Below are 24,773 nucleotides of genomic sequence, written 5' to 3' on the forward strand. Positions count from 1 at the left end.
AGTCTGGGCAGCTATTTTGTTAACTACTTAACTAACTATTTAGCAGTCTTATGATTTGGGGTTAGAAGCTGTTCAGGGTCCTGTTGGTTCGAGATTTGGTGCATCGGTACCGCTTGCCGTGCGGTAGCAGAGAGAACAGTCTGTGACTTGGGTGGCTGGTGTCTATGACAATTTTTATGCCCTTCCTCTGACCACGCCTAGCAGAGTTGTCCTGGTTGGCAGGTAGTACGGCCCCAGTGACGTACTGGGCCGTACCCACTGTCCTCTGTAGAGCCTTGTGGTCGGATGCCAAGCAGTTGTCATACCAAGCGGTGATGCAGCCAGTCAAGATTCTGTCAATGGTCCAGCTGTATTAACTTTTTGAGTATCTGAGACCCCATGACAGTTCTTTTCAGCCTCCTGAGGGGGAAGAGGCATTGTTATGCCCTCTTCAGATTTGTGTTGGTGTGTGGACCATGATAGATCCTCAGTGATGTGAACACTGAGTAACTTGAAGTTCTCCAACAACCTCCACTATAGCCCCAAAAACAGGTCTCCTACATAATGGCTCGATTGAGAAATGAAACTCCTTTGAGAAAAGCATACTGTCTGTGCAACTTCTACAGATGAGAACATTAGTTTGAATATTACACTAGTGTTGTTCACAGTCAATTGTATATCTCAGATTAAGTCAAGAATGAGAACTATTCATAGATGTCAAAACATTTAGAGAGCATTTGTCAAAACAATGTGATGAACACAATCCCAACTCCACCCATGAATACATTCCTGTGATACAATAAAAGAAACACAAAGTCTTGAAAGTTTACATTCAGTTATTGTGTGGGGATGTCACTTTTAGCTGATAAGTGTGTTGCTGAAGCTTATTTTAGTCCCCACCTCACCACTTGGTGGCAGGGTAGAGAAGTGTGGTTACAGCAGTACAGTAGCTTGTGTTGAACATTTGTACCAACAGAGGGTACTATAACACAGCCATTTCATTTCAGATTTGAAATACAGTTTATTATAATTATCCTGAGAAAGTAACTTGGTTGAGATGTCAATAATGCATAGTTCAGTTGATGCTGATAATCTCAAACTCTATCATAGGTTATTTTAGGTTTATTTACAAAGATTGTTATAATGACTAAACACAGACAAGTTAAAGGTTTTTATTTTCAAAAGAAAGAAATAGAAAAAAACCTATACATATCTATTTAGAACTGAGATATATAGAATAAAAAAGGCAACAAGACAATTGAGGTTCACATTGACAATGATCTGAATGAATAAGTGGATAGTGCTCATCCACTGGTGGCTAATTCAAACGGATAGTGCTGGGGGTATTCATGGATGACTTTCAGGGCTTCATTGTACAACTCCAAGTCTGAAAGGGAAAAAAACACAAAAAACAAATATTATATGCAAAAACATAGATCTGTAAAAAAAACAAAGAGACATCAATGTCTTTGGCAAGTTAAAAAGTTCACTCAGCAATATCACACCTTAGGGAAACATCATCAACAATAATTCAAATAAGACTACCACTACTGTTTCTCCCAAATCTGTGCTCTCCCTTGAGGTATGCTGCGCTGCCCACATTGGTAAGAGAGCATATTTTTTAAAGATTTTGTTGGAGGAAGTCACTGTGTATAATGATGTAACTTTGCAGAGTGTACCTTTGAGAACACATTCCCTTTTCCACAGGAGAGATGACATACTTACCGAAAGGAATGCCTTGGTCTTCTCTGAGCATGTTGTATGCGGAGGCCATTATTGCCCCTTTGTTGGACACTACACCAACCACCTCCACCACGCCACTCAGCTCCTCATCAAGCTGGGTAAGAGAAACAATGTTACATCAGGCAATGCACTAATAGCCATATGCCTTTGAAATTCAAGTACAATGTTCACTTTCAGTTTTGTGATGCCATGTTGTCATTGTCAGATCGTTTCATTCCTAATTCCTAGAAGACAGCTACTGTTCAACCAGTCTACTGTTCAGCCAGTCTACTGTAGTTGGCTGGTTAAGTCTTGCAACTGTACTCACCGGCTCGTTAAGTTCCACTGATGCAGACTTCCCTTCTCCATCCGAAAGAGTGAATGATTTTCCAGTTGGATGGACCTGTCATAGACGACAAAATAATGAATTGCGATTTAGTCATGCCAACAAGCTAGTTAGTTATAAAAGTAGCGAATTTCATTGCCATTTCTGGCTGTGTACCACCAAGACCCTTTCGTCCAGACGGCCATCCAATTTCTAGTGCTGAACTAACGTTAGGCCCAATAACAGCACTAACATATTACCTTCTCAACACGTCCAACGAAGCAAATCGCCCTGCTGATATATTGAGACAGCATAGAATGGTTTATTCTGGGTTTTGGTGACTCGAAAACTGCCATTTCGATAGATTTTGCAGAACACTACTTGAAATCCTAGCTACGATTGAGTAGAACAAGCAGGCGATAGCGCGGGAAATACTTTGTTACGGCGACGTTTCCTCGTTGTTCTATGCTACATTCTTTCCCCGGACAAAAGCATATGTTAACTATCGTTCCTCATATTAATATTTAAATGTCACATGCACGGATAATTTCATATAAATAAAACTTCAATCATTTAAAGAGGAGTATAATATATAAACACAAGATTCAAAACGACAGATTGCGGTACAATCATTATAAAACCGATTAGAATAAAATAGTTCTCAACAGTGTTTCTAAACGGACCATTTACAGAACAGGAATGACCGGAAACAGATAAGACAACAGCAACAACACACTGGTCAAGGACTAACTACACGAAATCGCATAGATAATCTAACAACAACAAAAGTGTATGTTACTTTACTCGACTTTTTAACTAAAATAAAGACTGGTTGGGTAAGTAATTTGCTTTGTTTTGACGAAAACCTAGCTAACCAGCTAGCTAACTAGACACTAAAGAACATTTAGCTAGTAGAGCATTGGTGACATTTGATACTTTGGAAGTTGAAAGAAATCAAACTGAAAGTCACTCACTTGTATTCAGTTATGATCTGTGATCAACTTTCAGGCATACTCCTAGGTTCTACATACCAAAGGATAAACACAACATGATTTATTTATGCATTTCTCATTCCAAGTGCCGTGATGATGTTGCCATATGCTTGCTAACGTTTGTTTTTCTCGCCTTTGCAGACCCAGTAAGGAGTCAGTATGTTCAGTTTTTTCGGAAATCGTAATAAAGACTCTTCCAAGAAGTCATCGTCAGAGGGTGGTACAGATGGGTTCGTGATAATAGGTGAGAAACAAATAATCAAACGTCAACCTGCTGACTTTGTAAGAGTCAGACAAGTGTATTTGCTTGATACTCAAAGTCTAGGTGTTCAACAGAACTTTGACGTTTCAGGTCGTCCTATTGCTCAGTAGACTCTGCTCAGTTCTGAAACGACCACATTTACCAAACATTTAACAAGTTGGGCAGAACACACACACATAAAGTAATGCTGTGATTTGTTATTGAATCCATGAAATGTGTGTATTCCACAATGCTCTACTGGTTGAATCATTCTTGTTTCATAATTAAATGACCAGGCCTCTCCTGGTTGCCTATTGATATCACACAGAACAATGCTGTGGGGGTTGTGTGTCAGAGTTGCACACAATGACATGTTCAGTGCTACTGTATTATAAAATGTCATTTTAAATGTTTCAAAGCACTGTACACATTCAGTCAATAACATCGGTCTATATTTTTAGTTTATCTTGTTATTTAAAAAAAAAAATATATTAATAATTTTTGTCAACAAGACTAAATCCCGAACCTCTACTTTGTAACACTAGTAAATACTATAAGCTTAAACAGTCCACATGTAGTTTTAAAGCATTGAATAATGCCTTTCACCACTTCCATGAGGCTGAAATGAACCTGAAATGAAAATAAGGAGTTGCGTAAAAAATAAGTTTCCTCGTGCTCATGGGCGTGGTAATAAGTCATAACAACAAATTAGCATATGTTTATCATTAAGTTCAAAATGATAATATAGGATTTCTACTTGCTTTATATGAAGAAAAATCCTGCCAATTTTAAAGGTCAAAGGCAGAAACAACTTCCGTGGGTACCTTTCAAATTCTAAGTCCAAAATAATACAAATGTTATTGTTAGTCAGGAATCTCCCTCTTTCCTCTACCAGGAAAGTGCAGTATTATTGGCTCTTTATCCCGTGGCTTTGATTGAGAGCGCTGCTGGTGGACCTGGATTCAAATAGTACTCAAAATCATTTCAAAGACTTCAGCTGGGATTGATTGCGCTTGACTGGCACTATGGAACCAATAAAGTAGTCGCAAAAGTGCAAATGCTGTCCATCTGGCACTCCAGACAGGCTAAAACTAATGCCAGAAGTAGTTAAAGTGATTTCAAATAGTATTTGGACCCAGGTATGGCTTTTGATGAAGCAGTAGACACAGATGGTCAGGAGTTGTATGTTTCGCTTGGCAGACAGAAGAGATCCAGTCTCAGAGCCAGCGTTTCTTCCCAGATAAAGGAGAAAGAGTCTGACTGAGCTCACAGATGTTTTAGTGTAAACCCTATGACTGTGCTCTGTTTAATCACATTCTCTGATTTAAAGATGCCAATGATGAGAGAGTGTGTGTGTGTGTGTGTGTTGTTTCGTAAGGGAGGGATCAGTCAGATAGCTGATGAAACCAGGGAGTTTAAAAGGCAAATCACCAAAACGAAATTCATAGATTTACTCTGGGTGTAATCAATGTTGTTACAGAGTGCAAATCCAACAATGTAGGACTATGCTTCAGTCAGAGTTGGGGTAGTGGCTTTCAATTGAGGTACAGTTAGGTTAGTTTGTCCCGTTGCATTGAATGAATATTCAAAGATCATTTTCTGTGAGGATTATTTTTTATTTATTTTTTAAATAGTTTTAACTGTATCAAATATAAAGTGTAGCTACTTGTTTCCCTGAAATCTGCCATTACATTTGCCATCTGCACCACAGCCTCTTTCCACTTTTCGAGAATTCCTGGTACTGATGGCTCCAGACCAAAGGGAGCAGATGTTCTTACAAAGCTGATCTGTGGGGCTCAGTCTGTGTCCATATGGCAGGGGGCATATCATGTGCCACTCCACTACCCTTTCACTTCCCCAGCCAGCGGCCTGCCGGTTGGGTATGTTCGGGCCAGGGCTGGGCTGTGGGAGAGAGCTAGCGGAAAATCCCAGTGGGCAGGGAACTGGGTGGCTGGCAGGCTGATCTTCTGTGGCCCTTCTCGCCTCCATCCACGTTTAGTTATTCAGACCAAGATAAATCCTCCTGGGGAAAGAGCAAGAAGGAGCAAGGCAGTGAAGTGAAAAAAGTCTTATTTTGAATTTTCTCAATGATGTTTCAACACTATTAGGTTGAAATAACACTCTGAAATTGTGAAAATTATAATGCCCTTTTAGTGAAAGAGATTTTTTTGTATGTAAAAATATACATATGTGTCAACACACCCACATGATCAGACTGAGCAATTCAATGGCTAAATGAAAATAAATGATAATAAGAGCTCTTTGTTTTTTTTGGGGGGGGGGGGTTGTTATTTTCATTGAATAAACACACAGTAATTATATTAGACACACAGTGACAATTTAAAAATAACATTTATAAAGACTGCAAGGGGGCTTTAAGGGAAACAATCCGCCCCTGATGCTAGATGGAGGGATGGCTCACATCTGTCAGGGGGTCATGGAGTCTAATCTCATTTTACCTCAGAAGATTAGCAAATTAGCTATTACAATAACATCCTTTGACAAGGTTTGTATCCTAAATCAGGCAAATATCTCTCCAGTCTAAGCTGTTAATTTGTAACACCTAATATTTTCTCCTCCATTCTGTCAGATGGAATCCGATAAGAAAGGATTTGTTTTATTATCTCTGAAGTCATGAAGTCATCCAAGTCTAGGGCCTTCAGTCCCTCAAAGTGTGTGTGTGTGTGTGTGTGTGTGTGTGTGTGTGTGTGTGTGTGTGTGTGTGTGTGTGTGTGTGTGTGTGTGTGTGTGTGTGTGTGTGTGTGTGTGTGTGTGTGTGTGTGTGTGTGTGTGTGTGTGTGTGTGTGTGTGTGTTTGTGTGTGTGCACCTGCCTGCAGCTGACACTCTTGAGGAGTGGTGCTGGTTGACTGCTGAAGTCATGAGCAGCTGCCTGTGCCTCTTCTGGTAGCCCATCTCCCTTTCACAGGCTCTTAACCCAGCCGGCAGACAGACAATAGCCTCACTTGTATTTGGATGGCTGTCAGTGTCTACAAGGAGTCTTTTTCACTTACATCGTGTTCAAAGGCCTACACCCCCACACCACATTCATTTTAACATTAGTCCTCATGTTGCTTTTCCTTGTCTGAAGTCTTTATTGTGCCAGGATAGTAGGTCACTCAGTAACAATTGCCACTGTTTTCCAGGGAGTCCTAAAGTCATTTCAGGTAATGCAAGGATGGGTGTGCATGCGTGCATCATGCATGCGAGTTCATAAGTGTTTTAGTAATTGGTCACTGGTCATTAACAGAATATTGTGAAAATAAATGTGAGGCTACTAACAGTGTCCAGGATTACTAGAGCTAGTTTGTTCTGCACTGGCAAAGATGTTTACGAGAAGCCTGCTAGCCTGACAAGCTGCATGTCATTGACCATGTCTATGCTCTGAGCAGGTCCCACAACTCCAGCACGAATCATGACATAATGTGATGTCATTGACAAGATCCACACTGCACAGAGCAGGTCGACGCACATGATCCAAGCCAGAACCTTAGGCCTCTCTCCTGACCTGACACTGTTCAGAAAATATTTTATTTTAAACATTTCTATATATATATATGACACACGCACACTACCGTTCAAAAGTTTGTGGTCACTTTCGTTGTTTTCCATGAAAACATACATGAAATTATTTGTAAAATGAATGGAAAATATAGTCAGGGCGTTGACAAGGTAATAAACAATGATTTTTTATTTAAATAATAATTGTGTCGTTCACACTTTGCATTCGTCAAAGAATCCTCCATTTGTAGCAATTACAGCATTGCAGACCTTGGGCATTCTAGTTGTCAATCTGTTGAGGTAATCTGAAGAGATTTCACCCCATGCTTCCTGAAGCACCTCCCACAAGTGTGATTGGCTTGATGGAAACTTCTTACGTACCATACGGTCAAGCTGCTTCCACAACAGCTCAATAGGGTTGAGATCCGGTGACTGTGCTGGACACTCCATTATAGACAGAATACCAGCTGACTGCTTCTTCCCTAAATAGCTCTTGCGTAGTTTGGAGCTGTGCTTTGGGTCATTGTCCTGTTGTAGGAGGAAATTGGCTCCAATTAATCGCCGTCCACAGGGTATGGCATGGCGTTGCAAAATGGAGTGATATCCTTCCTTCTTCAAGATCCCTTTTACCCTGTACAAATCTCCCACTTTACCACCACCAAAGCACCCTCAGATCATCACATTGTCTCCACCATGATTGACAGATGGCGTCAAGTACCCCTCCATCATCTTCTTTGTGATCCGAACACCTCAAACTTAGATTTGTCTGTCAGTCACTTTTTTCCAATCTTCCTTTATCCAGTGTCTGTGTTTTGCCCATCTTAATCTTTTCTTTTTATTGGCCAGTCTGAGATGGCTTTTTCTTTGCAACTCTGCCTAGAAGGCCAGCATCCCGGAGTCGCCTCTTCACTGTTGACATTGAGACTGGTGTTTTGCGGGTACTATTTAATTAAGCTGCCAATTGAGGACTTGTGAGGCATCTGTTTCTCAAACTAGACACTCTAATGTACCTTTCCTCTTGCTCAGTTATTCACCGCGGCCCTCCCACTCCTCTTTCTATTCTGGTTAGAGCCAGAGCTCTCTGTTTTGTGAAGGGAGTAGTACACAGCGTTGTATGAGATCTTCAGTTTCTTGTCTATTTCTCGCATGGAATAGCCTTCATTTCTCAGAACAAGAATAGACTGATGAGTTTCAGAAGAAAGCCCTTTGTTTCTGGCCATTTTGATCCTGTAATCGAACCCACAAATGCTGACGTTCCAGATACTCAACTAGTCTAAATAAGGCCAGTTTTATTGCTTCTTTATCAGCACAACAGTTTTCAGCTGTAACATAATTGCAAAAGGGTTTCCTAATGATCAATTAACCTTTTAGAATGATAAACTTGGATTAGCTAACACAACGTGCCATTGGAACACAGGAGTGATGGATGCTGATAATGGGCCTCTGTACAACTATGTAGATATTCCATAAAACAATCAGCCGTTTCCAGTTACAATAGTCATTTACAACATTAACAATGTCTACACTGTATTTCTGATCAATTTGATGTTATTTTAATGGACACTCAGGTGCTTTTCTTTCAAAAACATGGACATTTCTAAGTGACCCCAAACTTTTGAACAGTAGTGTACACGTTTGCCAGTCCAGGTTCACTTAGTTATCCAAACACACAGTCTTTCCATGATGTTGAATGTGAAAACATGCAGCCTTACTATAATGTGAAGTCAAGTACAACTGACCTGACCTGTCCTCTGTATCAGCAAGCAGAGGTGTGTGTGTGTGTGTGTGTGTATTTTTGCTTTTGCCTCGTTGTTCCTCTCCTCCTGAAGCATTTAGTGAATGGGAGGTATAAACTCCTGCATGCTATTGAGCAGATGACGGATGCATGCTCCATATGCATACTGACTGAGAGAGAACGGGAAGGCGGGGCCTCTGTCTAACTGACTGAGCCCAGAAACAAGGCCATGCATGTACAACGCTGAAGACCCATAACATGGGCTTACATTACATGGCATTATTTAGATGCCCCTGTTGTCCTAGAGGACTTGCTCTGGAGGTGAACAATACCTACCATGCCAAGAATTTCTTCACAGATGTGGATGGAAATGTGGGCTAAATCTTGTGATGAAATTGTGGAAACTTTTGTACCTGTAGGACTAAAAGGGGCAAATCAAAGCTTTAAATACAAGGCATAGAATGAATTAATATTGCATACTTATATGCCTCAAACATAGATGGAAATATGAATATGATAATGGAAAAGTAAGACACTAGACCAAATATTTTTATTTAAAAAGATTTTAAAGCTGCAATATGTACATCTTTTTGTGCGACCTGACAAAATTCACATTCACAATGTAAGTTATAGATCTGTCATTCTCATTGAAAGCAAGTCTAAGAAACTGTAGATTTGTTCTATGTGCAGTATTTCTGTGCTTCCGTTTTTAAGTTTAGTTTTTGTGTCTTTTACATTTAGGTTTTGTACACAAGCTTCAAACCGCTAAAAGAAAATACAATATTTTTGGTTATGGAAAATATATTTCACAGCGGTTTAGGTGGTACAATTATTCTCTACGCTAAACGTGCTTGTTTTGTCACAAACTGAAATTTAAGTGAACCATTTGAATTTTAGCTACCAGGAAATGATTTCTGCATTTACCCTCTATAGAGAGAGACATTGGGTGACTGGAGACACTGAGCTCAGATCAAAGGAATCTGGTGAGATCAGGGAGGATGACTTCATGCTGCAGAACGAGTTCAGTCCCAGAGGAAGGGGGAGTGGAGATGGTAATGGTCACAGAGGAGAAGAAAGAGTCCAGTCCCAGAGGAAAGGGGAGTGAGGAGTGGAGATGGTAATGGTCACAGAGGAGAAGAAAGAGTTCAGTCCCAGAGGAAAGGGGAGTGGAGATGGCAATGGTCACAGAGGAGAAGAAAGAGTCCAGTCCCAGAGGAAAGGGGAGTGAGGAGTGGAGATGGTAATGGTCACAGAGGAGAAGAAAGAGTTCAGTCCCAGAGGAAAGGGGAGTGGAGATGGCAATGGTCACAGAGAGAAGAAAGAGTCCAGTCCCAGAGGAAAGGGGAGTGGAGATGGCAATGGTCACAGAGGAGAAGAAAGAGTCCAGTCCCAGAGGAAAGGGGAGTGAGGAGTGGAGATGGTAATGGTCACAGAGGAGAAGAAAGAGTCCAGTCCCAGAGGAAAGGGGAGTGAGGAGTGGAGATGGTAATGGTCACAGAGGAGAAGAAAGAGTTCAGTCCCAGAGGAAAGGGGAGTGAGGAGTGGAGATGGTAATGGTCACAGAGGAGAAGAAAGAGTTCAGTCCCAGAGGAAAGGGGAGTGAGGAGTGGAGATGGTAATGGTCACAGAGGAGAAGAAAGAGTCCAGTCCCAGAGGAAAGGGGAGTGAGGAGTGGAGATGGTAATGGTCACAGAGGAAAGAAAGAGTTCAGTCCCAGAGGAAAGGGGAGTGAGGAGGGAGATGGTAATGGTCACAGAGGAGAAGAAAGAGTTCAGTCCCAGAGGAAAGGGGAGTGAGGAGTGGAGATGGTAATGGTCACAGAGGAGAAGAAAGAGTCCAGTCCCAGAGGAAAGGGGAGTGAGGAGTGGAGATGGTAATGGTCACAGAGGAGAAGAAAGAGTTCAGTCCCAGAGGAAAGGGGAGTGAGGAGTGGAGATGGTAATGGTCACAGAGGAGAAGAAAGAGTCCAGTCCCAGAAGAAAGGGGAGTGAGGACTGGAGATGGTAATGGTCACAGAGGAGAAGAAAGAGTTCAGTCCCAGAGGAAAGGGGAGTGAGGAGTGGAGATGGTAATGGTCACAGAGGAGAAGAAAGAGTCCAGTCCCAGAGGAAAGGGGAGGGAGTGGAGATGGTAATGGTCACAGAGGAGAAGAAAGAGTCCAGTCCCAGAGGAAAGGGGAGTGAGGAGTGGAGATGGTGATGGTCACAGAGGAGAAGAAAGAGTCCAGTCCCAGAGGAAAGGGGAGTGAGGAGTGGAGATGGTAATGGTCACAGAGGAGAAGAAAGAGTTCAGTCCCAGAGGAAAGGGGAGTGAGGAGTGGAGATGGTAATGGTCACAGAGGAGAAGAAAGAGTCCAGTCCCAGAGGAAAGGGGAGTGAGGAGTGGAGATGGTAATGGTCACAGAGGAGAAGAAAGAGTTCAGTCCCAGAGGAAAGGGGAGTGAGGAGTGGAGATGGTAATGGTCACAGAGGAGAAGAAAGAGTCCAGTCCCAGAGGAAAGGGGAGTGAGGAGTGGAGATGGTAATGGTCACAGAGGAGAAGAAAGAGTTCAGTCCCAGAGGAAAGGGGAGTGAGGAGTGGAGATGGTGATGGTCACAGAGGAGAAGAAAGAGTCCAGTCCCAGAGGAAAGGGGAGTGAGGAGTGGAGATGGTAATGGTCACAGAGGAGAAGAAAGAGTCCAGTCCCAGAGGAAAGGGGAGTGAGGAGTGGAGATGGTAATGGTAATGGTCACAGAGGAGAAGAAAGAGTTCAGTCCCAGAGGAAAGGGGAGTGAGGAGTGGAGATGGTAATGGTCACAGAGGAGAAGAAAGAGTCCAGTCCCAGAGGAAAGGGGAGTGAGGAGTGGAGATGGTAATGGTCACAGAGGAGAAGAAAGAGTTCAGTCCCAGAGGAAAGGGGAGTGAGGAGTGGAGATGGTAATGGTCACAGAGGAGAAGAAAGAGTCCAGTCCCAGAGGAAAGGGGAGTGAGGAGTGGAGATGGTAATGGTCACAGAGGAGAAGAAAGAGTTCAGTCCCAGAGGAAAGGGGAGTGGAGATGGCAATGGTCACAGAGGAGAAGAAAGAGTTCAGTCCCAGAGGAAAGGGGAGTGAGGAGTGGAGATGGTAATGGTCACAGAGGAGAAGAAAGAGTCCAGTCCCAGAGGAAAGGGGAGTGAGGAGTGGAGATGGTAATGGTCACAGAGGAGAAGAAAGAGTTCAGTCCCAGAGGAAAGGGGAGTGGAGATGGCAATGGTCACAGAGGAGAAGAAAGAGTTCAGTCCCAGAGGAAAGGGGAGTGAGGAGTGGAGATGGTAATGGTCACAGAGGAGAAGAAAGAGTCCAGTCCCAGAGGAAAGGGGAGTGAGGAGTGGAGATGGTAATGGTCACAGAGGAGAAGAAAGAGTTCAGTCCCAGAGGAAAGGGGAGTGAGGAGTGGAGATGGTAATGGTCACAGAGGAGAAGAAAGAGTTCAGTCCCAGAGGAAAGGGGAGTGAGGAGTGGAGATGGTAATGGTCACAGAGGAGAAGAAAGAGTTCAGTCCCAGAGGAAAGGGGAGTGAGGAGTGGAGATGGTAATGGTCACAGAGGAGAAGAAAGAGTTCAGTCCCAGAGGAAAGGGGAGTGGAGATGGCAATGGTCACAGAGGAGAAGAAAGAGTCCAGTCCCAGAGGAAAGGGGAGTGAGGAGTGGAGATGGTAATGGTCACAGAGGAGAAGAAAGAGTTCAGTCCCAGAGGAAAGGGGAGTGGAGATGGCAATGGTCACAGAGGAGAAGAAAGAGTCCAGTCCCAGAGGAAAGGGGAGTGGAGATGGTAATGGTCACAGAGGAGAAGAAAGAGTTCAGTCTCAGAGGAAAGGGGAGTGGAGATGGCAATGGTCACAGAGGAGAAGAAAGAGTTCAGTCCCAGAGGAAAGGGGAGTGGAGATGGTAATGGTCACAGAGGAGAAGAAAGAGTTCAGTCTCAGAGGAAAGGGGAGTGGAGATGGCAATGGTCACAGAGGAGAAGAAAGAGTTCAGTCCCAGAGGAAAGGGGAGTGAGGAGTGGAGATGGTAATGGTCACAGAGGAGAAGAAAGAGTCCAGTCCCAGAGGAAAGGGGAGTGAGGGAGTGGAGATGGTAATGGTCACAGAGGAGAAGAAAGAGTCCAGTCCCAGAGGAAAGGGGAGTGAGGAGTGGAGATGGTAATGGTCACAGAGGAGAAGAAAGAGTCCAGTCCCAGAGGAAAGGGGAGTGAGGAGTGGAGATGGTAATGGTCACAGAGGAGAAGAAAGAGTTCAGTCCCAGAGGAAAGGGGAGTGAGGAGTGGAGATGGTAATGGTCACAGAGGAGAAGAAAGAGTCCAGTCCCAGAGGAAAGGGGAGTGAGGAGTGGAGATGGTAATGGTCACAGAGGAGAAGAAAGAGTCCAGTCCCAGAGGAAAGGGGAGTGAGGAGTGGAGATGGTAATGGTCACAGAGGAGAAGAAAGAGTCCAGTCCCAGAGGAAAGGGGAGGAGGATGGAGATGGTAATGGTCACAGAGGAGAAGAAAGAGTTCAGTCCCAGAGGAAAGGGGAGTGAGGAGTGGAGATGGTAATGGTCACAGAGGAGAAGAAAGAGTTCAGTCCCAGAGGAAAGGGGAGTGAGGAGTGGAGATGGTAATGGTCACAGAGGAGAAGAAAGAGTTCAGTCCCAGAGGAAAGGGGAGTGGAGATGGTAATGGTCACAGAGGAGAAGAAAGAGTTCAGTCCCAGAGGAAAGGGGAGTGGAGATGGCAATGGTCACAGAGGAGAAGATAGAGGGAGAAGAGGAGACGACAATGTGCAGTTAATTAGTCTAGTTACTAAGGCCCAGTTGTTCTCCCCCAGATGACATGATGCAAGAGGAATAGGTTTGGGAACACAGGCTAGGTTACACCAGAGAGAGGAATGGGGTTGGGAACACAGGCTAGGTTACACCAGAGAGAGAGGAATGGGGTTGGGAACACAGGATAGGTTACACCAGAGAGAGGAATAGGGTTGGGAACACAGGCTAGGCTACACCAGAGAGAGGAATGGGTTTGGGAACACAGGCTAGGCTACACCAGAGAGAGGAATGGGGTTGGGAACACAGGCTAGGCTACACCAGAGAGAGGAATGGGGTTGGGAACACAGGCTAGGCTACACCAGAGAGAGGAATGGGGTTGGGAACACAGGCTAGGTTACACCAGAGTGAGGAATGGGGTTGGGAACACAGGCTAGGTTACACCAGAGAGAGGAATGGGGTTGGGAACACAGGCTAGGTTTCACCAGAGAGGGGAATAGGGGTTGGGAACACAGGCTAGGTTACACCAGAGAGGGGAATGGGGTTGGGAACACAGGCTAGGTTACACCAGAGAGAGGAATAGGGTTGGGAACACAGGCTAGGCTACACCAGAGAGAGGAATAGGGTTGGGAACACAGGCTAGGCTACACCAGAGAGAGGAATGGGGTTGGGAACACAGGCTATTACACCAGAGAGAGGAATGGGGTTGGGAACACCGGCTAGGTTACACCAGAGAGAGGAATAGGGTTGGGAACACAGGCTAGGCTACACCAGAGAGAGGAATAGGGTTGGAAACACAGGCTAGGCTACACCGGAGAGAGGAATTGGGTTGGGAACACAGGCTAGGCTACACCAGAGAGGGGAATGGGGTTGGGAACACAGGCTAGGCTACACCAGAGAGAGGAATGGGGTTGGGAACACAGGCTATTACACCAGAGAGAGGAATGGGGTTGAAAACCCAGGCTAGGTTACACCAGAGAGGGGAATGGGGTTGGGAACACAGGCTAGGCTACACCAGAGAGAGGAATGGGGTTGGGAACACAGGCTATTACACCAGAGGGGAATGGGGTTGGGAACACAGGCTAGGCTACACCAGAGAGAGGAATGGGGTTGAAAACACAGGCTATTACACCAGAGAGGGGAATGGGGTTGGGAACACAGGCTAGGCTACACCAGAGGGAGGAATGGGGTTGGGAACACAGGCTATTACACCAGAGAGAGGAATGGGGTTGAAAACACAGGCTATTACACCAGAGAGAGCTGCAGACATGCTCTGATCCACATAGTGCTCTGTGTTACTTTGTTAATGCTGTGTAATCCATTAATGTGATCAGAATGCCACTCCGCGCGTTAAACCACGTCTAATCACCCAATTGACCTGCTTTCTCAGAAGACGGAAAAAATAACCCAAAGAGGCTAATGACTTCTGTTCTGAAGAACACAGGGCAAGTCGGCCATTGTAGATGGGGCTAGTAGTGGGTCTTGTGCACATGTATGTTGATGAAGAATCCAGGCCTCGGCCCGTGGTGTATAATGACAGAATATCTTTCTTTTTGTTTTCCTCTCCAGGAGAAACTGTGGAAGAACAGAGGAAGACGACCCAGAACGCGAACATCGGCAAACCATCATGTAACGTTATTGTGCAACCATCAAAGGTGATTGTCTTTTATAACCAGGGGGCAGCGCTATGCAGAACATGCAGTATAACACTCTTTATGGGCTCTGGTCTAAACTAGAACGCTATGTAGGAGAAAGGCCAATGTAGTGTCATTTAGGACCCAACCTGGGCGATGTTACTCAAAACTGCCAAGTGGTTTGTCTCGTAAATGCTGTCCTCAGTACCAGGAAACACAACTGTTGTAGACTTAAACAGACAGCAGTGAGACTGACTGGCTCATCCTGCCTTCATATAGTCTGCCTACAGTCTGTTGCTGCTGTGTTGGGGACAGATGCTGAGTGGCGTGGGTGTGATCCTGCACACACACACACAGAGACTTGAGGACCATCACATGCCACTACCATTCAGCACGCTCCATGCCTGCTACACTGGGTCTGGACTGCAGTCTGGACATATGGTGGCTGTAGAAAAGCTCTATGGTGTAGCTGCTAGTTCTCTGTTTGATCTGGTTGGTCCTTGAAGTCGCCTGTGGTCATTATTATGGGTTTAATCAAGGCGTGTGTGTGTGTGTGTGTGTGTGTGTGTGTGTGTGTGTGTGTGTGTGTGTGTGTGTGTGTGTGTGTGTGTGTGTGTGTGTGTGTGTGTGTGTGTGTGTGTGTGTGTGTGTGTGTGTGTGTGTGTGTGTGTGTGTTGAAGCGTAAGCTGCATATGGTGACATGGCACTGCTGCTTGGCTCCCATTCAATGTGTTATCTACAGTGCTTTGCCTCCATGTTGCGCACCCTTCACCTACATGATGTACAAACTCCTACCTCCACCAATATAAACCTGTCCAGCTTCACACACTCTCCTGTGTTATGGGCAATATATTTTTATTTATTTTTATTTCACCTTTATTTAACCAGGTAGGCTAGTTGAGAACAAGTTCTCATTTGCAACTGCGACCTGGCCAAGATAAAGCATAGCAGTGTGAACAGACAACACAGAGTTACACATGGAGTAAACAATTAGCAAGTCAATAACACAGTAGAAAAAAATGGGCAGTCTATATACAATGTGTGCAAAAGGCATGAGGAGGTAGGCGAATAATACAAATTTGCAGATTAACACTGGAGTGACAAATGATCAGATGGGCATGTACAGGTAGAGATATTGGTGTGCAAAAGAGCAGAAAAGTAAATAAATAAAAACAGTATAAAAACAGTATGGGAATGAGGTAGGTGAAAAAGGGTGAGCTATTTACCTATAGACTATGTACAGCTGCAGCGATCGATTAGCTGCTCGGATAGCTGATGTTTGAAGTTGGTGAGGGAGATAAAAGTCTCCAACTTCAGCGATTTTGCAATTCGTTCCAGTCACAGGCAGCAGAGTACTGGAACGAAAGGCGGCCAAATGAGGTGTTGGCTTTAGGGATGATCAGTGAGATACACCTGCTGGAGCGCGTGCTACGGATGGGTGTTGCCATCGTGACCAGTGAACTGAGATAAGGCGGAGCTTTACCTAGCATGGACTTGTAAATGACCTGGAGCCAGTGGGTCTGGCGACGAATATGTAGTGAGGGCCAGCCGACTAGAGCATACAAGTCGCAGTGGTGGGTGGTATAAGGTGCTTTAGTGACAAAACGGATGGCACTGTGATAGACTGCATCCAGTTTGCTGAGTAGAGTGTTGGAAGCCATTTTGTAGATGACATCGCCGAAGTCGAGGATCGGTAGGATAGTCAGTTTTACTAGGGTAAGCTTGGCAGCGTGAGTTGAAGGAGGCTTTGTTGCGGAATAGAAAGCCGACTCTGGATTTGATTTTTGATTGGAGATGTTTGATGTGAGTCTGGAAGGAGAGTTTGCAGTCTAGCCAGATACCTAGGTACTTATAGATGTCCACATATTCAAGGTTGGAACCATCCAGGGTGGTGATGCTAGTCGGGCATGCGGGTGCAGGCAGCGATCGGTTGAAAAGCATGCATTTGGTTTTACTCGCGTTTAAGAGCAGTTGGAGGCCACGGAAGGAGTGCTGTATGGCATTGAAGCTCGTTTGGAGGTTTGATAGCACAGTGTCCAATGACGGGCCGAAAGTATATAGAATGGTGTCGTCTGCGTAGAGGTGGATCAGGGAATCGCCCGCAGCAAGAGCAACATCATTGATATATACAGAGAAAAGAGTCGGCCCGAGAATTGAACCCTGTGGCACCCCCATAGAGACTGCCAGAGGACCGGACAGCATGCCCTCTGATTTGACACACTGAACTCTGTCTGCAAAGTAATTGGTGAACCAGGCAAGGCAGTCATCCGAAAAACCGAGGCTGTTGAGTCTGCCGATAAGAATTTGGTGATTGACAGAGTCGAAAGCCTTGGCGAGGTCGATGAAGACGGCTGCACAGTACTGTCTTTTATCGATGGCGGTTATGATATCATTTAGTACCTTGAGTGTGGCTGAGGTGCACCCGTGACCGGCTCGGAAACCAGATTGCACAGCGGAGAAGGTACGGTGGGATTCGAGATGGTCAGTGACCTGTTTGTTGACTTGGCTTTCGAAGACCTTAGATAGGCATACCAGGATGGATATAGGTCTATAGCAGTTTGGGTCCAGGGTGTCTCCTCCTTTGAAGAGGGGGATGACTGCGGCAGCTTTCAATCCTTGGGGATCTCAGACGATATGAAAGAGAGGTTGAACAGGCTGGTAATAGGGGTTGCGACAATGGCGGCAGATAGTTTCAGAAATAGCGGGTCCAGATTGTCAAGCCCAGCTGATTTGTACGGGTCCAGGTTTTGCAGCTCTTTCAGAACATCTGCTATCTGGATTTGGGTAAAGGAGAACCTGGAGAGGCTTGGGTGAGGAACTACGGGGCGGAGCTGTTGGCCGAGGTTGGAGTAGCCAGGCGGAAGGCATGGCCAGCCGTTGAGAAGTGCTTATTGAAGTTTTCGATAATCATGGATTTATCGGTGGAGACCGTGTTTCCTAGCCTCAGTGCAGTGGGCAGCTGGGAGGAGGTGCTCTTGTTCTCCATGGACTTCACAGTGTCCCAGAACTTTTTGGAGTTGGAGCTACAGGATGCAAACTTTTGCCTGAAGAAGCTGGCCTTAGCTTTCCTGACTGACTGCGTGTATTGGTTCCTGACTTCCCTGAACAGTTGCATATCACGGGGGCTATTCGATGCTATTGCAGTCCGCCACAGGATGTTTTTGTGCTGGTCGAGGGCAGTCAGGTCTGGAGTGAACCAAGGGCTGTATCTGTTCTTGGTTCTGCATTTTTGAACGGAGCATGCTTATCCAAAATGGTGAGGAAGTTACTTTTAAAGAATGACCAGGCATCCTCAACTGACGGGATGAGGTCAATGTCCTTCCAGGATACACGGGCCAGGTCGATTAGAAAGGCCTGCTCACAGAAGTGTTTTAGGGAGCGTTTGACAGTGATGAGGGGTGGTCGTTTGACTGCGGCTCCGTGGCGGATACAGGCGCTGAGGCAGTGATCGCTGAGATCCTGGTTGAAGACAGCGGAGGTATATTTGGAGGGCCAGTTGGTCAGGATGACGTCTATGAGGGTGCCCTTGTTTACAGAGTTAGGGTTGTACCTGGTGGGTTCCTTGATGATTTGCGTGAGATTGAGGGCATCTATCTTAGATTGTAGGACTGCCGGGGTGTTAAGCATATCCCAGTTTAGGTCACCTAACAGAACAAACTCTGAAGCTAGATGGGGGCGATCAATTCACAAATGGTGTCCAGGGCACAGCTGGGAGCTGACGGGGGTCGGTAGCAGGCGGCAACAGTGAGAGACTTGTTTCTGGAGAGAGTGATTTTCAAAATTAGTAGTTCAAACTGTTTGGGTATGGACCTGGAAAGTATGACATTACTTTGCAGGCTATCTCTGCAGTAGACTGCGACTCCGCCCCCTTTGGCAGTTCTATCTTGACGGAAGATGTTATAGTTGGGTATGGAAATCTCTGAATTTTGGTGGCCTTCCTGAGCCAGGATTCAGACACGGCAAGGACATCAGGGTTAGCAGAGTGTGCTAAAGCAGTGAGTAAAACAAACTTAGGGAGGAGGCTTCTGATGTTGACATGCATAAAACCAAGACTTGAAACGTATGGAGGGCCGGATTTTTTAATTTTTAATTTTACCTTTATTTAACTAGGCAAGTCAGTTAAGAACAAATTCTTATTTTCAATGACAGCCTAGGAACAGTGGGTTAACTGCCTGTTCAGGGGCAGGACCACTACCTACAGTGTTCTGTATTGGTTATTACAGAGGTAATTAGTGGTTAGGATGTAATGTTACTTTACATGTGAAGTGCTAGAAGTCATGAAAAAGCAAAGCACCACACACTGCTTGCTGATCATGCTCCCAAGTGAGTCCTCGTCACCACTGTTTGAGAGAACCAACACTCAGACTCTTTTAAGGATGTTTCCGTGGTTACGTCTCAACCGAATGCTCTCTTAATTGAAGAGGAATAAGCCATTTCCTGTAACATCTTCTCTGCATTTAGACTTTTATTCGAAGGCCCGAAGCACTGCTTAAGTCTCCAATCTAGCACTTTATGTGTACACCAAATCCTTTTGAATCAAATAAGTCAATTGAAGAGTACAAATAGTAGGCCGATTTTAATATCATGGTAGACAGGCAATAATAATTGTATTGTGTGACGCTTGCTTGTGTTTAGTAGTACACTTACTGGTACACTAGTTGAGTTGGTAAGGTTACGGTTTGGGAAAGCACCCTAGTGACTTCCTCCCATGGATGTTGCCTAGTTCTGAAACCTCATCGGCATCAATCTGTTTTCATGTCTGACAAAAGTTAGCCACGTTAAGTGTTCCTTTTTCATTGTGTAGCCTACACTTGTTTCTAAATGCAATGTCTGATGGTGGATGTTTTCTCACCTCTTCTCCTTAGTCATCCAGTACCACACCTACCCAGGCCCACCACTCTCCAGCCCCTGCTCCACCTTCAGCGATCGCCCCATCACCAGGACCTATGTGGAAGCCCCCCGCGCCCATAGTGGAGGCAGCACTGTCTCTCCCAGAGCTACTAGGAGATGTCCCATTCACCCTGGCCCCCCATGTTTTGGCCATGCAGACAGGGGGTCCTGGGTTCCCCCTCTTCACTGAGATGCTGATGTCGCCCCAAGACATCAACCATAACCTGGCCTCCTTCACCTACGACTTCACCCTGGAGAACTCTGTGCTCTGTGACCATTGACCTGTAGATAGTCTACTTGCTGACTATGACCGCTGACCTTTTGATCTGTCAACCTCCCCTCCAATACCAGCTCTACGTCAACCCTTGGTCGTGTTCATTGGGCAGCAAACAGATGAAAACGTACTGACACAAGACGTGACTACCTGGGCTTGTCCAATAAGAAAGGCACATGTTTGTTTTCCTTTCCAAAGTGTTTATCTACGTTTGCCCTACTGAACACTACCCTGGACTGTCTTGGCTCGTTACCATTCAGGTTTAGTTTCAGTTCTATAGGCTCTGTCTGAGAATGGTAGTACTATAATTAATGGTGAACCTATTTATTGTGATGATCAGAGTTAGAAAACAGGTGTGAGTCAGTTGGGGTCAAAACTGCACCTGCCGGCAGTGATGTAGGTTACACACAGTATGTAGGTAGATGGGTTCGCAGAGTTCCACCATTAAGATTGTAGACTACTAGTTCAAGGCGAAACACTTTCTGATGCGCCTGTGATAGTAGTGCTGGTTCACTGTTTTAAGAACGGTGTGTATCAGAAGAGCGCTAGCTTCATGTCTGACTGGCATGCTTCATCATAGCTTTGTGTTTCATTTGAACAGTGTCTGGGTCTACAGATTCACCTGTTGTTGCTGTTAGTTTAGAAGTCACTGATTGACCTTTGGGTTTGCACTAATGTACGCATGAGACAGATTTCAGATAGTTTTCAAATCTTATAAAGGAAATGACACGTATTCTTTATTTGGTTACGATGTTTTCTCTCTGCTGTCCTCACTTTTGCCCATGAAGTTAAGAACGCTTTAACAAAACATTTGGAAAAAGTGTTTGTGTAGCATAAGAATTTCTATAGAGGAACTGTGTAGCTTTTTGATCTATTTTAAAATGTAAGAATATATATCCCCTATTTTTCAACATGTATTATCAGGACTCACTCGATATGGTGACTCTTATGTGGCCTTTCTCTCTTGATCATCATCAGCATGGCTCTAATGAACGCATCATGTGTTGTAACTTCCCAAACGTTGTATTTATTGTTATTTATTCTGAACCAACCAAGTTTCCCCCAGTCTTCATGGCACAGTTTAGATTTGACAGTGTTTCAAGGTATCCTGTCACATATACTGCATTCATTGCACACTGGTGAACAAATTATCTTGGGAACACGCATATGTTCAGTTACCTCTGACTGCTGTACAAGTGTGAGGGGGCAAGAAAATACCAATTATATATAGTTAAAATACGTTTTAGGACTATTATTTGAAGTAAACTCCTTATGAGTTAACTCCCTAAGACAACCACTCAAGAACCTGAAAATATGGCTCATAAGTTGCTGTTATTTTCAGTGCCATGTTGTGGTATTCCACATCATGTGAAATCATCCATAGAGGCTGCATTTACACACACAGCCAAATTATTCTTTTTTTGATCAGTTCTTTTGCCAATAATTGTGCAAGAAAATCTGAATTGGGCTGCATGTGTAATCGCAGCCTTACTACTGCATACATTATGAAATATTTGGGATTTACCCTGTCTGGACAATCCTTTGCTGTGCATACCTGGACACCAAGTGTATTTATATCTGTCTGTGTTAAATGATACTGTGGATTTCCCCAGGCCTCTTCCTCTCTTTGTAATTCAATCACTGACCTAACATAGCATTTTTTGTATTTTTTATTCACCGGCGTGGAAGGCTACAGTTGTTTGCTTTGTATTTTGGGGTGGATTTGAGTTTGAGGAACTTAGTTTATTTGGTTTACTTGGATGTGTTTTGGGGGTTTAGTTACGGTGTGGTTAATTTGTGGTTGTTGTGCATGTTTGCTATTAACAATAGATTGTTTTCATTTATCTTGTCATTTTTAACTGGGGGGGTTTCTCTAAAGATGGTTGACCTGTAAAATTGTGAGTACTGTGTTTTTATTAGTAGTAGCTGGTACATAGGAAATACAGTGCATTCGGAAAGTATTCAGACCCCTTGACTTTTTCCACATTTTGTTACGTTACATCCTTGTTCTAAAAGTAATTCAATTGTTTTTTCCCCTCAATCTACACACAATACCCCATAATGAAAAACTGACATCACATTTACATAAGTCTTCAGACCCTTTACTCAGTACTTTGTTGAAGCACCTTTGGCGGTGATTACAGCTACAAGTCTTCTTCGTTATGATGCTACAAGCTTGGCACACCTGTATTTGGGGAGTTTCTCCCATTCTCTGCAGACCCTCTCAAGCTCTGTCAGGTTGGATGGGGAGCATCACTGCACAGATATTTTCAGGTCTCCTGAGATGCTCGATCGGGTTCAAGTCTGGGCTCTGGCTGGGCCACTCATGGACATTCAGACTTGTCCCGAAGCCACTCCTGCGTTGTCTTGGCTGAGTGCTTAGGGTCGTTGTCCTGTTGGAACGTGAACCTTCGCCCCAGTCTGAGGTCCTGAGAACTCTGTGGCAGGTTTGCATGAAGGTTCTCTCTGTACTTTGCTCTGTTCATCTTTCTCTCGAGCCTAACTAGTCTCCCAGTCCCTCCAGCTGAAAAACATCCCCACAGCATGATGCTGCCACCACTATGCTTCACTGTAGGGATGGTTCCAAGTTTCTTCCAGACGTGACACTTGGCATTCAGGCAAAAGAGTTGGTTTCATCAGACCAGATCATCTTGTTTTTCATGGTCTGAGAGTCCTTTAGGAGCCTTTTTGCAAACTCCAAGCAGGCTGTTATGTGCCTTTTTACTGAGGATTGGCTTCCTTTTGGCCACTCTACTATAAATGCCTGATTGGTGGAGTGCTGCAGAGATGGTTGTCCTTCTGGAAGGTTCTCCCATCTCCACAGAGGAATTCTGGAGCTCTGTCAGAGTGACCATCAGGTTATTGGTCACCTCAATGACCAAAGCCCTTATCCCCCGATTGCTCAGTTTGGCCAGGCGGTCAGATCTAGGAAGAGTCTCTTGGTTAATTCCAAACTTCTTCCATTTAAGAATGATGGAGGCCACTGTGTTCTTGGGGATTTTCAATGCTGCAGACATTTTTTGGTACCCTTCTGCAGATCTGTGCCTCAACACAATAATGTCTCGGAGTTCTACAGACAATTCCTTCGACCTCATGGCTTGGTTTTTGCTCTGACATGCACTGTCAACTGTGGGACCTCATATAGACAGGTGTGTGCCTTTCCAAATAATGCCCAATCAATTGAATTTACTCCAATCAAGTTGTAGGAACAGCTCAAGGATGATAAAAGGAAACAGGATGCACCAGAGCTCAATTTCAAATCTCATAGCAAAGTGTCTGAATACTTTTGTAAATAAGGTATTTCTGTTAAGTTTTTGTAAATTTGCAAAAAATGTCTAAACCTGTTTTGCTTTGACATGATTGTGTCAAAGCATGAGGGAAAAATGCATTTAATCCATTTTAGAATAAGGCTGTAATGTAAGTAAATGTGAAGGGGTCTGAATACTTTCAGAATGCACTATATGTCATATTGGGTTAGAGGATATGTTTTACATGCTATCTTCCCTATCTGCCCTACTTACCTGCTTCTGTTTTCATACCTGACCATCAGCCAAGTATTTGCACGTTATCCTGATATTATGTACTCTGTGTTGGGGAAGCTACTTTGAACAGATCACGCTGCAGTCAGATGTTAAACTAATATGAAATGTATTCAATTAATCACAACAACAAAATTCAAGTGAGCATTTGGGCGGTCCGATGCTGAAAAATAAAGATGATTGCCTATTTCACCCATATTTTATTTTTGGAAAAGAGTAGTAGAATGTAGTTCCAGTAGTTAGCCACACCATTACATGGCAAAAAAGTAATTCGCTACTGAAAACACTACCTTGATTTCAATTTAGTTCAACTACCACCAAGCTACTGCAAAAATGTTGTTAAATCACTAGTTGAACTACATGTACAGTACTTCACTACTCCCCAACACTGCAAGTACTGTAACTTCAAATTGATATTAAGAGTTATGGAGGATGTTACATGCAATAAATAGTACATGCAGTTGTACGTCCTTTGAAAATGTGCCTACCTCTGAAGAAGTTTGAATGCCACTTTAAAAAGCAAACCATTTTACCTTGTGGTAAATCTGCCAAGTTTTACACCCCCTTATTCTGAACCCTGTCTTCAGCTTTACTTCCTTTTCAGTCCTTGTCCAATGCCTTTTATTTTGGTTCTGTATCCTCTTTGTGTTTTAATTGTATATGCATTTGATTTGTGAATCAGCTATACATAATCTTATGTTTGAATGTGGGTGAAAGAACTTGATCAAATTTGTACAAAAGCAGACTATTAAAAACGATGTAAACTATTGTGATGATTCTTGTCCTGTTGGTAGGGAAAATACATATGGTGCAAGTTTAGTACATTGTAAATCTGTAATAAATGTGTTTGAACAGCAATATGTGTCTTTTTAGGAAGGGTCTAGATACAATAGTTTAATCTTTAAACTGTGCAGTGGTTGTTTAAATTTACTCAAACGTGTCAATGCCATGACGATGACTGGTCTAAAGCCGCTTGGGGAAAAATCGATTTGATTGGTCATTCAACTCGGGAACTCTGAGTCTTTCTAGAGCTCCGACTTTCTGACTTAAAGATCACCGACGTCATGATTTGACATTTTTCCGAGTTCCCCGTTGTTTTTCACTCGGCATTAGGGATACAGTGCAGTTATCAACATAAACTCAGATAACCTTTCTATTTTTACAGAATATTCTGCACAACCCAT

The 24,773-nt window shown here is 44.1% G+C and overlaps 2 protein-coding genes across 3 annotated transcripts; one reads left to right on the forward strand and one right to left on the reverse strand.

Annotated features, from left to right (window-relative positions):
• Positions 1-1,137: 1,137 nt before the first annotated feature.
• LOC118399512 (replication protein A 14 kDa subunit) lies at positions 1,138-2,499 on the reverse strand. The gene is made up of 4 exons (XM_035795645.2): positions 2,287-2,499; positions 2,030-2,104; positions 1,705-1,816; positions 1,138-1,366 (listed from the first exon to the last, which is right to left on the reverse strand). The coding sequence occupies exons 1-4, from the start codon at positions 2,380-2,382 to the stop codon at positions 1,284-1,286; spliced, it is 366 nt and encodes a 121-aa protein (XP_035651538.1). The 5' UTR covers positions 2,383-2,499; the 3' UTR covers positions 1,138-1,283.
• Positions 2,500-2,717: 218 nt separating this feature from the next.
• Positions 2,718-24,358, forward strand: LOC118399513 (UBAP1-MVB12-associated (UMA)-domain containing protein 1-like). Of its 2 annotated transcripts, XM_035795646.2 has the most exons (5): positions 2,718-2,862; positions 3,160-3,262; positions 6,404-6,424; positions 14,822-14,907; positions 19,752-24,358. In XM_035795646.2, the coding sequence occupies exons 2-5, from the start codon at positions 3,178-3,180 to the stop codon at positions 20,055-20,057; spliced, it is 498 nt and encodes a 165-aa protein (XP_035651539.1). In that variant the 5' UTR covers positions 2,718-2,862; positions 3,160-3,177; the 3' UTR covers positions 20,058-24,358. The 2 variants fall into 2 exon arrangements, with proteins under 2 accessions (XP_035651539.1, XP_035651540.1); XM_035795647.2 differs by lacking the exon at positions 6,404-6,424.
• Positions 24,359-24,773: the final 415 nt, after the last annotated feature.

The sequence above is a fragment of the Oncorhynchus keta genome, chromosome 20, assembly GCF_023373465.1.
Source record: "Oncorhynchus keta strain PuntledgeMale-10-30-2019 chromosome 20, Oket_V2, whole genome shotgun sequence".
NCBI classification, from domain to species: Eukaryota; Metazoa; Chordata; class Actinopteri; order Salmoniformes; family Salmonidae; genus Oncorhynchus; species Oncorhynchus keta.